Genomic DNA, 14,704 nt, shown 5'->3' with positions numbered 1-14,704 from the left:
TCTGAAGGAAGCAAAGGAAACAGGACGATGGCGGGCTGGAGTCTTCAAACCAACCGAGAGAGAGACAAGTTGTCTCCAGGCTGTCCTGGGTCTGCCCGGGTGTCCTTCTGATCAGTCCGTTGTTTAATCAAGACAACAAAGTGAGCTGAGACGGTGAGGGGCCGGAAAGCAAAATCCTCCATCGAACAAGAATCAGCACGGCTAACATCCTGCACAGCTCACACACAGGTGTGACACAAACTGGGAGCAGGTTCAAAACAGGAAGCGACTAACACAACACACCTGGTGGAAGGAGGTAAGAGTGAGCACGGTGACGCAGACTCAGCGAGAAGGTCAGAACAGGTCAGTGCTGCCACTGATGGAGGAGCCTCCTGCCCCGGTCCTGCTGCTCTTTTGATTTATCTTATATCCTCTTATTAAACTTGACCTCCTGATGTTACATCAGCTATTAGCCCTATCCGCCTTAACCCCTCTCACTCATCTTCCTCCCCCCTTAACCTCAGTTCATCTCACGTAATCCCTCTGCTATCCATTACCCTGTATCCTAATCCCCCACCTATCACTACCGTGTATCTCCTAATCCTTCGGCTATCTATTACCATGCACCCCCCAACTCCACAGCTATCTGGCTCCCCGCTGCCTCTAACCCCGACTCTAGTCCGCGCTAATTGTGTACGTTATGTGTGATCTGAGCAGGGGCTGGAAAAATGTGCTGCGAAGCACCGAGGTGATAATCTCGGAGCGATGAGTGACGGAGGCCGGCCGCGAGCACAGACACAGCAGCTGAATTTAGAAGATATTCTGATATTAATAATCATCTAACGGATGCTTCGGTCTGTGCGTCTGCGTCGCTGAAGCCAAAACTAATTTTGTTTCATGAAAGGACATCGACGTGAAGCTCAGCACGCTCAGTTTCTGCTTTTCTCAATGAGCTGCAGCGAGTCCATCAGTGAGGATCTGTGGGGGCTTTTCTCTGCTGACGTGTCCACAGTGTGAGGCCAGAGTGTCCTGATATTAGTGTTAGCTCCACAGCTCCATGGAGCATAAAAATACATATGAGTGCATAATTACAAGAGCTAAACTTATCTATAATTAAATCAAGTTATATTGTTCCTCCACACTCGTTTAATAGATTCATTTATTTTCAAAACATCTGCATTTAAAAAAACATTCATTCATGAAAACTGAAAGAAAACTTGGATCAGATTAAACACAGTGATGAGCCATGAACCCGTGACATCATCACAGCTCCTCCACAGCTTCAGGAGCTCAGATATAAGGCGGCACCTCTTTAGACGGTGCTCCTCCACCCCTCGCCTGCAGCTCAAACACCAAACAAGTAAAACTAAATTTAAAGTTCAGGTAGAAGCTGAGGAGTCGAAGCGTTAGCAGGAGGAGAGGTTGTAACAGTAAAACACACAGAGGTCATCGCAGGCGTGGACGTGCTGGACTAGCACAGGAGAGCAGAGCGAGACACGCCCCGTTCATGGAAGGGTATTTCAGTGCCGAAGAACTTTTATCCAAACCTTCACACTCACGCTCTGATGGAGGCACCTGAGGGTGGAGTGTTTGCCCAAGGACACTTCAACATGCAGCTGGAGGATCCAGGGACTGAACCACAAACCCTGTGGTTAGTAGACCCACTGCAGTGGGAGCAGAAGCTGCAGAAATGGGAGGAGTTACAGACGCTGTGGTAGTGTTTAGGTCTAAGTCTAAGCAGAGGGTGTAGCAGTAGTAGAGGAGCCTGAATGGCCACAGTCATAGCAGCAGATGTTGTAGAAGAAGCAGCTCATCAACAGCACAGGAAGTGGCTGCAGTCATATTAATTATATTTAGCAGAGGAGGAGAAAAATGCTGAACGTGACTCTCTGGCTTCTCTAAATCATTTCGTTTTGTTCCTGATCAGCTGACAGGTTAGCTTCATCCTGCAGGTCCTCGCTGCAGATCCCAGACCTTAGCCTGGCTGATTATAATTTAGCTGCACCTCTGCACCGCCTCCTGCACCGCTGCGTCACACTGGTGATTCAGGACCCACAACTTTGAGGTTCGTGGTGATCTCAGAGTGAAGCACATGCAAACAGCCGGTGCAGAACAAGAGGTGCACCAGGAGACGACCTGAAGAGGACATCTGCCAATCATAGTGAGACACTCAGTGATGTCACTGTGGTGCAGTACTGAGCCTGGAGCAATGACCCCACATGTTTTGGTGAAAATGTGTGAAACTGGTTCTGGATGAGTCGCTGGCACTTCTGTGGATAAGAGACGTCATAGTGGCGGTGCTCAGCACGCTGAAAGGAGAAATGCTAACCTAAACCAGTGAGCCGGGCTGGACTTGAATCACTCTGATGCTGCTTCAGCAACACCTTTGTGTCAGATGAAGGTCTTAAAGCGTTGGTCAAGTCAAGTATTTATTTATTGTCATTGTCAAGAACAATGAAATTGCGTTTGGGGCTTCCATACAACCCGTAAAAAAATCTCGCATCTCGCTCCTCTGCTCCTGGTGCAGAGGAGCGAGATGCCTACCTGTCCGTCTGTCTGCCTCGGCTGACATCAGGAAGATTATCAGGACAAATGGAATAATCCGAAAAACTTGACAGGAAGGCGACAAAGAGCTGGTGAGGACAGCTGATGGCGAGGGTTGGGTTACACTCAAACATGTGACGCCTCACAGACGAACGTCTGTTATTTCTTTGCCTTTGTGTCCTGGAGTCGCTTCCTGTCTGCCGCACGTTTGTGCACCTGTGGTTGTGAAGCCTTTCAGTGACATAACGTACACCCTGACCCCTCAAACAGCCTCTGTCCTCAGGTGTGTCCCAAAGGAAGGACCAGAAAAAAGTTTGGACTGGCAGGCTGGCAACTTGTGATGATTTGACCTCTCCACCATCTTTAAGGAGAAACGCCTTCTTCCTACAGACAGCAGCCAATAACATCCCATCAGTGACATCAGCAGCCAATAACATCCCATCAGTGACATCAGCAGCCAATAACATCCGGTCAGAGAGTTGAATCGGACGCGGTGCAGCTCAGTTTCTTTGGCACAGAGCAGTGTTCCAGTAGTTTCTGTCAATAAAGATGAAAACTGCAGCACAGAGAATGAAAACAGATGCAGAAGCAACAAAACCTGAGCAGAAATACTGTTTGAACTTATTTAGATGAAACCTTCAGAGGTCATTCAGGTGAAATCGTATCTGTGAGCACTGTAAGGGAAGTCAAGTACTGAGACTGAAGGTGAAGGATTTGTCTGTGACGTGCAGCCAAACAGAAGAAGAAGAAAGCAGCACGAGGTGTTCTTTCTTCATCGAGCCTCACAGAGACAGGCGAGCACGCTCGTGGGTGTTGGTGAAATAAAAGCGCTGATGCGACAGCGATAACGCCGCAGCTGTCACCAGGACACCAGATCTGCTGCAGACTCAGAGCTCATTAAGCTCTGAAGCTCTGACCTCAGCACTGCTGCACGCCACCGACCACCTCCAGGCATCGCTGTTACGATCAGATCCTCTTAAAATACTGTTAATGAATATGATGACGCTCACCCTGACACGGTAGCTTTAAGGCCGGAACCATAAGAACGAAAACCGAAAGCTGAAGCAGGTGGTTTATAAAAGGTCACAAACCTGCGTGACCTTTGTAGGTCTGCAGAACCACTGCTGAGCACGTGCAGTGTGTGTAACAGCAAGATGGGGGTGGAGTTTGACTACATGGTGTCATGTGATGCGCTGGCATGATGTAATGTAACCGTCCTTCCTGTGTGTTTCAGGCTGAGGGGGGAGTGGCTGGTCCGTCTGGAGAACCGAACCAAACACCTGAAGAACCTCAATGACAACTACATGAGGAAGATGAAGATGGAGCCGTCAGCTGACCAGACCTGAGCCCCCGATAACTCGCCGTAGAGCTGCTGAGCCAACAACCGCGTCTCCTCCTGCTGCTGTGTGAGAGAAATAAAGAGCTGGAAAATAGACGCGTCTGTGATTCATTCAGAGTCAGAGTTTGAATGTTCTGTTTTAGTTCCTGCATCTCAAACACATCAGTGCATCAGAGCCAGCAGTGTCAGGCTGTGCTGATTCTGCAGCAGGTGTAAAGATCACTGAGACTCACTCTGAAGCCTCTGACCGCCAACATGGCGCCATCTGCTGGACAAACAGGAACAAACCTCGAGGAGGGGCTGAACGTTCAGTCCAGTAAAGGTGGGAACATGAAGGAGTTTCCGACGCCGGCCACATGCAGCGTGTGAACCAATAAATAATCTATAAGTGACCATTAGTGACAAAACCATCAGTCCCCTTCAACACCAGCAAACAGCAGAGCTGGGTCAGTGTTTGGAACGTAACTGAAATAAAAACAACTATTAAATATTTTAAATTCACTCTTCAGTCATTTCAAGTTTTCTCACAGCAGCTTCACAAATACAAACTTTTTAAGTTTTCAGTTGTTTTTCTACAGAAGCATAAAAAAGTTAATTTTATGAATTATTCTCTGCAGAATTTAAGACTTTGGCCACCAGGGGGCGTTGTTTCTGTTTAACATATGTTTAGGAAGTCATAGTGACTTTTTCCCCACCAGTGTTTTTTTTCTTTATTTTGGAAACTTTAGACTTATTTATAAACACATATATTTAAAAATAATGACAATAATAATTTCTGCTTTTTTCTCTTTCCAGCAGTGCAGCATGCAGGGGGGGCTTTAAGGGGGCCCCAGCTGTACCACACAGCTTTAGTTATTAAATACGTCGCACATGTAGATAATGATATGAACATACTCATGAACGACGTTATTATAGAATAATCCAACCCAGCTGTGAAGTGATTTTGATTTGATTTGATATACCTTTATTAGTCCCACAAGGGGAAATTTCATAAGGCTGCCGACCTATTGCCCTCCGACCACACATACATTACACAAACATCACATGGGGAAGACAGGACAGAGAGGTATAACAATGGAAAAAGCACCAGATGAGGAAAGATAAGGAGAAAAAAATATGTGTGTATGTTGTGGTTTTGTTTTTATTTATTTATTTAATTTTATTATTAATTTATTTATTTATTTATTTATTTTTGCTCACGGTGCATCGTGTAAAACCGGTTAAAACCAATAAATAAATGTTTAAAAAAAAGAAAAAAAATAACTCCCCCCAGACTGAGCTCCAACAGGGAGATCAGTTTGAGAACAGAAAAAACACCTCAGCACATGAAAAAACTCTTAATACACCAAAGAAACACATGACAAGCAACAGGGATGGGTAAAGGTGAGAGACCGCCGACTTAGACAGCACATCCGGGCCTGCGTGCGCTGGTCTCCTTGATCCCCGTCAGCATCGGAAGGGAATAAGCGTCGAAGGCGTTTGGAAAGGGAGGGGGGATGAGTGTGTGCATATCAGTGTATATGTGTGTGTGTGTGTGTCCAGAGTTCAGCTGAGACAGTGTCCTTCGCCCTGCCAGGCTAAGTAAACAGTCTTCCAGCCAACCCAGGTGGCCTTGCATGGAATGGGAAGAACAGACTCAACACAGTCGTTATCAGGGTGTTGTTGTTCAGCTCCAGCCTTGAGACCGCAGCTGGCGCCAAAGGGGTCTCCGCATGAAGTGATGGTGCTTTTTACTTTAGTGCGAACAGCTCATATGAATTTCAAAGCAGTTGTACAGTCCAACACTGGTCTCTCAATCTCCCATTGGAGAGCCGCGAGCTTCACCATACTTGCGTTCTGTGATGTTGTCATTTCTTGTCCTCAAGGAGCCGATTCTGCTCTTGCTCTTGACGAAGGAGGTCGCACTTTTCTCCTCTCCTCCTCCTCTCCCTTATCTTCCCTGCTTAGCCTCTTATGTCCTTGTCTAGTCTCGTGTTTTTTGTATTAATTTTCCCTGGAAAACTGAGAACTCACGACCGCAGTGAGCTTCTCCAAGATGTATCCAGTCTGCAGTCAGAGATCTTATTCTGAGCCTCTCCCATCGTTTCAATCCCAGCGGGCAGCCTTGTGGGGGTTTGAACAGCTGGTTCCGCTTCCTTAATTCTGCAATAAGTCAGGGCCAAGCCAGCTCCGATCAGAACCCTGTTATCATGGTTCATAGGTAGATATCTTCAGCACTCAGGCTCACCCGAGCCCAGACTTCTCGTTGAGAAAAGGGTGTCGATTGCATTTAGCAACCAGTTGATCAAATCCATAATTCTCTTTTAGGTTTTAGAGAACAGACTGTGAGAGAGTGTTCAGGGAAAAGTAATACAAAAACCACGAGACTAGACAAGGACACAAGAGGCTAAGCAGGGAAGATAAGGGAGAGGAGGAGGAGAGGAGATAAGTGCGACCGCCTTCGTCAAGAGCAGCGAGCAGATGATCAGCTTCTCCACAGGTCAGTGAGCGATGCTGGACATGTCCTTAATCAGCTGAAGACAGAATTTCACAACAAATCAGTAACTCGTAATCTACATGATAGAGGACCAGTAAGGCTCTGAGGTCCCTCCCCCCACCCTGGACCGCCCCCGACGACCCCGGGAGCTCCAGTCTGGGGGCGGTCGGAGTGATTCCCTGACAGTCATCATCTTTCATTTTATTGCTGCAGTTACTGGCATAGATTGCCTTTCAGAATAAAACCTAAAACTTCTCATTCTTGTCAAAGAGTACAGTTGGTGTCGTCCCTGTACGCCCGGCGCCGGCGGTCAGTACAGGCTGTGGATCGGTACCAGGGCGGCGTTTCTGGTTTTCTCCAGCAGTTTCTCCCTCAGCGTTTGTTTCTGGACTTCATGCCAGACGTAGCGAGGGTGCTCCACACGCGGAGGCTGCCCCGTCGGTGTCCACTCCACCTTGCGCCCGTCCTCATCGCGCTGGACGTGGTCAGGCGTCAGCGCCACCAGTGTGTTGAAGCACACGCCGTCCGTCTTGCCATTCTGTCGGCCGTTGTGCTGCAGACTGAGCACGCCCAGCGTGTTGACATCATGGTCGTAGTAAGCCGACTGCATGGCTTCCTGCACCACCATGTTGGCCGCCCAGGTCACCGCGTGGGTCCTCACCGCCGCCGCTGTTGGGAGGTGGGGCTCCGGGGCTGCCAGCAAAAAAATCACGCCTGTAATATTCTGGATATTTATCATTGAGGTATTTATATATATTAGGACTGTTTCTTATATTTGTAACTTTCTAATATATTGCATTATTTAATTTAGTTCAGTCTGTTACTGAGGCTCAGGGTCCTACTTAATTACAGGTTATTTAGGAAGATGTCACACTTAAAACACTTTAACTCGGCCGTGTTTTCAGGAAAAAAGCCAAACTGTAGAGTCCGTGAAGTTTTCTGTCAGTGCTAACGAGTGAGTTTGGTACCTCTGATGAGCAGAACCCAGATGTGCTCCTCAGCACCGACGAAGACCAACATGAGTCTCTGCACCACGTGACGGCAGCTCAGGTCTAAGGGTAGCGTGACAGGATGGCAGGGACTCAGACGGTACCTGAAGGCAGCACGGCAGGAAAGTCAGGAGTCGCCACGTCAACATTGTACAGATCAAAAAGAGGCTGAACAACTCAGATAAAGGAAGTTTTTAAACACACTGAGGTTAATTATGGAGTTCCACAGGGTTCAGTGCTAGGACCAATTCTGTTTACATTATACATGCTTCCCTTAGGCAGCATCATTAGAAGACATAGCATACATTTACACTGCTATGCTGATGACACCCAGCTCTATCTGTGCATGAAGCCAGATAACACACACCAATGAGTTAAACTGCAGGAATGTCTTAAAGACATAAAGACCTGGATGGCCGCTAACTTTCTGCTTCTTAATTCAGATCAAACTGAGGTTATTGTACTCGGCCCTGAAAAGTTTGGAAATATGGTATCTAACCAGATTCTTACTCTGGATGGCATTACCTTGGCCTCCAGTAACGCTGTGAGGAACCTTGGAGTCATTTTTGACCAGGACATGTCCTTCAACGCACATATTAAACAAATATGCACAAAAGTTCTTCTATTTGTGCAACATCTCTAAAGTTAGAAATATCCTGTCTCAGAGTGACGCTGAAAAACTAGTTCATGCATTTATTACTTCCTGGCTGGACGACTGTAATTCATTATTATCAGGAAGTCCTAAAAACTCCCTGAAAAGCCTTCAGCTAATCCAAAATGCTGCAGCAAGAGTGCTGACAGGGACTAGAAAGAGAGAGCAGATTTCTCCTGTTTTGGCTTCCTGTTAAATCCAGAATTCAAAATCCTGCTCCTCACATACAAGGTCTTAAATAATCAGGCCCCATCTTATCTTAATGACCTTGTAGTACCATATCACCCTATTAGAGCACTTGGCTCTCGCTCTGCAGGCCTACTTGTTGTTCCTAGAGTATTTAAAAGTAGAATGGGAGGCAGAGCCTTCAGTTTTCAGGCCCCTCTTCTGTGGAACCAGCTTCCAGTTTGGATTCAGGAGACAGACACTATCTTTTAAGTGCACTGGTACTCCATAAATAAAACTGATGTGAATTTAAAGTGATGCTGCAGGTTAATCGATAACTAAACTCAACTCTGTGGTGTGTTTCGCTGAGTTTACATACTTCAGTCCAGATTCGATGAGGCGGAGGATGTCCCGCCCTCTGAGTTGGAGCTCTGAATGTCTGTCCCACCACGAGGCCTGAAGAGACTCCTGATCTGCTGCTGACAGACTCTTTAAACTTCCCCCTGACAGAAGAGGAGAGACACGCTCCTTAAACTCTGCTGCCCTTCATGTGATACACATATTCACCCAGCTTCCTCAAACCAGACAAAGCTAACGATGCGTTCAGGGGCTCGGAGTAAAAAGGTCACCCTTCAACACTAATAAAGTGTGTGACCTCTGACCTGTGACCTTGGCCAGGAAGATGAAACGGATCCACTGAGGTCCCTGCTCCTGGATGAGCAGCAAGGTGACTGGCTCACTTTCAAACCCCGCCTCCTCCTTCACCTGCAGACAAAGAGAACCGCAGCTGATGGAAGACAAAGCCAGGCTTTCTCTGCATGAGCTGGTTCAACAAAACCTGAAACCCAGATCAAAGACATCCCAGCGCTGCTCATCAGCTTTTTATCTGAGTACCCTCACACAAAGAGGTGCGTTTGATGCATCACTCAACACTTCTTCTAAAGACCAACCAAGCAGCTCGCTCTTCAGTCAGAGGAGCAGCAATAAGCAAGACTGCTGTTTGTAGCAGGGTGGTGATCACAGAGAGGACGGAGATCCTTTCACAGCATTACGTCCTCCTGAGCCGAGTCTGGGATGGAAAGCACGAAGTTCTGTGCAGGCCGGCTCGGACTGCTGCGCCTGTGATCCGACACGGATAGCAGGAAAAGTGTGACACTGAATTTATAGCTGAAGCAAACATCTCACAAAGCTGCTGCTCAACACAGGGCAGCTTTAAATACTGCAGCAGAAATCAGAGGCAACCTGGAAACTCATCAATGTGCAGTCCCTTCTAATGATGGCCTTTAAAAAAACTACACATTTAATTTAAGTTCCATAAAGCTTCATGTCATCTCCCAAATATCATCTTTAATGAAAGAAAACACTGAAACGGACTTCCGATTTGAACGTCACTGTGATGGCAGCACCTCGAGGTGAATAAAGAAGGGGGTGAGCGAAATACACCAAACCAATACTCGGAGGTGGCAATGAAGTGGTAGTTTAACGGTGGGAAAATAATGATAGCTTCCAGGCTGATACCTTTCTCCTCTCACTGCAAACCTGCTGCCGCACACTGTGAATCAACCCCAGCAGGCAACGGCTGAAATATGGCTGACTTGGACACTGTTACAGGAAATAAAAGACTTTCGCCAAGAAAACAGTGCACAACTGGGGAGATCAAGGAAGAAATCCTAAAGGTGAGCGCCAGACTGGACGAGGCTGAGGGCAGGATCGAGAACACCGAGGTCGCCATGATTGAAAAAATAAAGCTACAGGTGAAGGTTGTAACAACCCTTATTGTGTTATCGCACCACTAGGGGGGTTGCCCTACTATTGTAGTAGTTGGCGGAGTCTCCTAGTGGGTGTGTGAGTATAGCGTGGCAGCCATTACATGCTGCTCGTGTTCTGCTCTCAGGACAGACCTCACCATTGTAACGGCCTGGCGCCGGGATTACCGATCCCCGCACATGTATGTACGGACAGAGTAGAGCCGTGGAGACCTGGCTTGTATGGTCTTATGTTTCTGACAATGAATAAAGGTCTGTTCTTTAATTTAACTGACTGGCTTCGAGTTATCCGGCTAACCTCCACACCTCATGCCCGCTGGACCTGCTAGCCGCTCCTTCCTCGCCAGACTGCTGTTACAAGGTGGAGGATAAACTGACAGACCTACAGAGCCGTACAGGAAGAGAGAACAAATGCATTTCTGCTGTACCCGAGACAGCAGAGCGGGCTCTACAACAGTGAGTGAGTTTGTTGAGAAGTTTCCGCGGGAAGGCCTGGGGCCGTCCAAAGATGAACTTGACGTACGCATCGAACGGGCGCACCACCCCCAGGCGACGCTCCCCTGCGATCTATTATTGTGAAATTCCTCAGCTTCAAAACAAAGGAACTTCTGCTTCGTACGGCATGGCAGAACAGAGGATTTACCTCCAACCAAGTGAGCTTGGACCCTGACTAACCCCCCGATTCTAAAAAAACCAAGAGAATACGCCAACGTGTGCGAGACCCTGAAAGAGCAGCAGATCCCCTCCAGCTTAGCTAAGGTGAAATATACCGATAAACAAAGATTTACGACACGGCAGTGGAAGCCAATAAGTACATGTCCAGTAGAAGCTACGCTGTGAAGCTCGTTTAATCAGCAGAAACAGCTTGTTTACAGAACCATCAGTGGATCAGGCAGAGACAGTAAGAACAGCAGGAGGGGACCAGACATTAGCACTGTTCACCGACGACCTACTACATCCTGTCCCACACAGGCACTCCCCAAAATCATGGAAATGCTCTCAGAGTTTCTCGGGATACAAGGTTAATGTAAACAAAACGCAGGTACTAACTCTAAACTACGATCCACCAATCGAAATGAAGAATCACTGTAAATGGAAATGGGACGCAGGTAGCATTAGGTACGTAGGGGGGTAATACATCGTGACGTCACCAAAATGTTTGATGCCAACTATGGTCCTGTGAATGAATCCATAAAATCTGATATACAAAGATGGGATCCCTAATTTCCCTCGGGATTAATAAAGTATTCTGATTCTGATTCTGAATCCCATCCCTTTATTGGACCTACACTCTAGGATTGAAGCCATTAGATTAAACATGCTGTATTTGTTTCGGTCGCTACAGATTCCCACACCACAAAAACAGTTTGTGGAGTGGGATAGACTGCTGTCAAAATACATTTGGAAAGGGAACAAAGCCAGAGTTAAATATAAAACCCTCTAAGTCTATGAGAGTATTACTGTGCAGCTCAGTTAAGGCCATTGATATGTCTCTGTTGTTTAGATTACACTGTGGGATGGAAAGATCTGGAAGGAACAAATGTTAAAGTAATACCAGCTACAGCTTTAATATCAGACACAAAGCTACAGAACAAAACAAACCTGCCAGATGAACCAACACTACGAGTAATGATATCTGCTTGGAGTGAAGCAATAAGAATTTGTGGTTTGGAAATGCCTCTAAAGTCTTTAGATAGTGCGTATATGACTCAGACTTTACCCTGAATCAGTGCGATAAGAGCTTCAAGAACTGGAGTCCAACAGGCCTAACCAATTATTATCATCTGTCCGCAAGGGGGCATTTCAAAGCTTTGAAACCTTAATAATGCGAAGCTAACTTGGCTGCCCCACTACCCCCAACCCAAGTTCTTACGGGTTTTATATTTCAACTATAAGTTTACAAATCTGAAAGCAAAAGCAATGTAGAGAGTCATACTACTGTTATGTTCAATGTACTTTCTTAATAAAAGAGTTAAAAAGACAAGAAAACACTGAAACCCCAAAACCTGCAGTTCCTCTAATGTCCACCTGGGGCTCCACAAAGTCTCTGATTATGAATTTTCAGACATTTTATTGACATACAAAAAAAACAAAACATGTTCACACAGGTGACATAACACTGAGGTTAAAGCCAGATCACTCCTCCTCCTCGCCTCCTGATGTCTGCAAAGCAGTGTTGTTTTGTCAGGGCAAGCAAGGAGGGCAGTGCTTACCCAATGAAAAAACAAACTGTTATTTCAGTATTTTGACTTTTTCAACCTTAAGTGATCGTATTTGGTCAAGTGGGAGGAGTTAATTAATGCTACATATCTTGGTTAGAAAGTTGGGAAGCTGCATTCACAGACCTTATGCAAACATCACACAAACACATATCTGCTAATCAGTGCTCAGTAATATCTGAACTGTAGCTCCGCCTCCTCGGATGCTCTGTTTCTACAGTGACATCACAGCAGGCAAATTATTGGTCACATGATGTCGTTAAAACGCTCCAAAAGGCTCCGACAGCACAAACACGGTCCAGAGGTCCAGTTCAGGGACTCCCATTAGTTAAGGTGAAGCCTAGCACAGCTAGCTGCTACAGCCACCTGTACCACCATCTACCTGTCAGTCAAAGAGGCCACGCCCCTATTAATGCAAATTTTAAGCCTTAATACAATTTGAACAGGTGAGTAATAGAAACGCTCTTCCGCATACAGCTGTTATGAAGGAGTATATGATCCACAGAGACCAAACTGTTTGTGTATCAGGCTGTAAACAGGTTTGTTTTAACATGGGAGTCTATGGGGACTGACTCACTGCTCCCCCTGCTGGACGCTGGAGGAGCTGCAGCTTCAGGCTCCTCCTCACTCACCTCCCTCTTCATTGCCTCCTCCAGGCTCTCTCCCACCTCCACCCTCCCAGCAGGAAGATACCACTGTTTGTAACAGTCCGGTTTGGCCTCCTGGACCATCAGCACCTCCTCCTGAAGGAGTGTTAATTAATTAAATAATTGATCATTTAAGGGTATTGATGAGACTGAGTGGCTACCTGTGGTGACCTCTGTTCACCTTTTCATTGAAGATGACAGCACAGACGATGTAGGTGACGTTCTTCCTCAGAGTGGCGGGTTTGCTCTGCTCCAGGCCCACATCACACACAGTGACCTCTGACCCCTGCCCACTCAGCAGCCTCTCCACCTGCTCCTCCACCTGCTGCTGTTCCTCAGCTGTCATCTCCATGTCTGTAAGAGGAAGAACAGAGAGCGTCTTCATCAGCTAAAAAAACACCTCAAAGCTCGAGGCTGTGACTGCAAGCGCGCAGAGGCTCACCTGTGATCCAGGTGTGGTGTTTCTGGTCTCTACCAGGTGTGACAGAAGCGGGGAGAGCTTCCTCTCTTACTGTCGGATCTGAATCCTGAAAACTGTAGTTCACTAAAAGTACTTCGTTACTTTCTCCGCAGGTACCGGCGTCATAAATCACGGAAGCCTTCCCCCGGAAACAGATGCCGGTGATAAAAGCACGAGCCCAACTGCTTCAGCTCGCCTGTTTTGACATTTGACTCCAGAAGGTGACACCGGAAGTGCTACTAATCTTCCTGTTCCGCGCCGCCGCAGTAAGAGCTTTTAACCCACTCGAACACCCCCCACGGGCGATTTGGACGGTACAAATTAAGATGAATACATCAGAAGGTAACTGAGCTCTAACCAATCAGGAGCAGCGTTCTTAAAACGGGTATTAGCTTTTATTTGTCTGTGCGCGTGCTTTATTGTGAAAATCTGACCCGGAAATCACGTGTTTTGTAGTTTGTCCTGGTCATTGCGACTCAGGCCGGTGTTATAACGCAATAAGGTCACAGAGAGCCGGGAGACGTACCTGTGACGGTGGAATAGGACAAACAGGTGAAGCAGCGGAGCCGGTCCGAACCGGTCCGAGCGGAACTCCGTCAGGTAAACAGGAAGTTGAACTGATCGCTCTCGCTGATCAATCCTGAGGTCCAGCAGCCGGCTGTGGGTTACTTTCATAAGCCACAGCTGCTGGTAATACTGCGTGTAGTACTATAATATAAGTAATGCTAATACTACTGTATGTGTTACTGTAAAAACTGTTACTCAGGAGGGTCAAAGGATCCAGTCAGAATCCAAAGATCAATTATTTATGTTATTTTAGCTGAAATGTGTTTTAGTGAGAGACACACCTAAACGCTGTTGTTGTTATAACGTGTGCCGGGTGAGCTCAGTTATCACAGAAAACAATCAGTGATGAGAAAATCAGCAGAGGCGGGGGGTAAAAAAGGACGGAGGAAGAATCTTTACTGAAATAAAAACGTGCTTTTACGTCGACACCTGTGTGCACAGTCGGGGCTCGCGTGCACGTTCATGCTTGTGCGGGAATATGAAACACACATGAGTTAAAGATCAGACCACATTAATGGAAACAGAGAGACACAAACACGTGTTCCTTCATCAGAACTCCAGTGAATGCATTCGAAATAAAAACAAGCAGGTAGAAGGAGAACATTTGTTATATTCAGTCTGGCTCAGGGGGAACTGTGCTGCTGTTGACCGGAGGAGAGGAGGAAGGCATGCTAGGAGGCAGACAGAGAGAACGTGAGCTAAAGAAGGATTATTTTGAACTTTGACTGATGCAAAGCTGTTCTTGCAGGATATAAATATGGAGCTGCAGGTGAGCAGACGCCTTCTGTTGTGTCTTCAAGGTGTCAGTTTTCTCCTGTGAGAGAATAAAATCAGCGACCGTGACGCGATGAATCTTCCTGAACGCTGTTTTGTTGTTCGGTTCTCTTTGTGTTCTTCCTGC

General features: G+C 46.8%; 2 protein-coding genes across 2 annotated transcripts in view; one reads left to right on the top strand and one right to left on the bottom strand.

Moving 5' to 3' along the window:
• Positions 1 to 3,958, top strand: part of fam240a (family with sequence similarity 240 member A) — a 7,283-nt gene extending 3,325 nt beyond the window's left edge. Inside the window, exon 3 of the mRNA XM_012924813.2 lies at positions 3,758 to 3,958. Coding sequence (XP_012780267.1) covers positions 3,758 to 3,869 — 112 coding nt within the window. The 3' untranslated portion in view covers positions 3,870 to 3,958. The remainder of the gene's footprint in view (positions 1 to 3,757) is intronic.
• Positions 3,959 to 4,623: 665 nt separating this feature from the next.
• nudt18 (nudix (nucleoside diphosphate linked moiety X)-type motif 18) lies at positions 4,624 to 13,412 on the bottom strand. The gene is made up of 7 exons (XM_004571604.4): positions 13,219 to 13,412; positions 12,958 to 13,130; positions 12,762 to 12,872; positions 8,807 to 8,909; positions 8,524 to 8,647; positions 7,307 to 7,431; positions 4,624 to 7,031 (listed from the first exon to the last, which is right to left on the bottom strand). Exons 2-7 carry the CDS (start codon positions 13,126 to 13,128, stop codon positions 6,649 to 6,651), a joined length of 1,017 nt encoding a protein of 338 aa, XP_004571661.2. The 5' UTR covers positions 13,129 to 13,130; positions 13,219 to 13,412; the 3' UTR covers positions 4,624 to 6,648.
• Positions 13,413 to 14,704: the final 1,292 nt, after the last annotated feature.

This window comes from Maylandia zebra, linkage group LG12 (genome assembly GCF_041146795.1).
Source record: "Maylandia zebra isolate NMK-2024a linkage group LG12, Mzebra_GT3a, whole genome shotgun sequence".
In the NCBI taxonomy this organism is placed as follows: Eukaryota; Metazoa; Chordata; class Actinopteri; order Cichliformes; family Cichlidae; genus Maylandia; species Maylandia zebra.
Note: the sequence above shows the minus strand (reverse complement) of the source record. Positions and strands in the feature narration are given on the sequence as shown.

What these genes read in the sequence shown, in the direction of transcription:
- nudt18 (XM_004571604.4), bottom strand. Translation starts at nt 13,128, where the DNA reads ATGGAGATGACAGCTGAGGAACAGCAGCAGGTGGAGGAGCAGGTGGAG. An exon ending in CTCATCGAATCTGGACTGAA is followed by an intron (nt 7,432 to 8,523) that starts GTATGTAAACTC and finishes TGCTGCCTTCAG; the next exon opens with GTACCGTCTGAGTCCCTGCC. An exon ending in CTGGGTTCTGCTCATCAGAG is followed by an intron (nt 7,032 to 7,306) that starts GTACCAAACTCA and finishes TTTTGCTGGCAG; the next exon opens with CCCCGGAGCCCCACCTCCCA.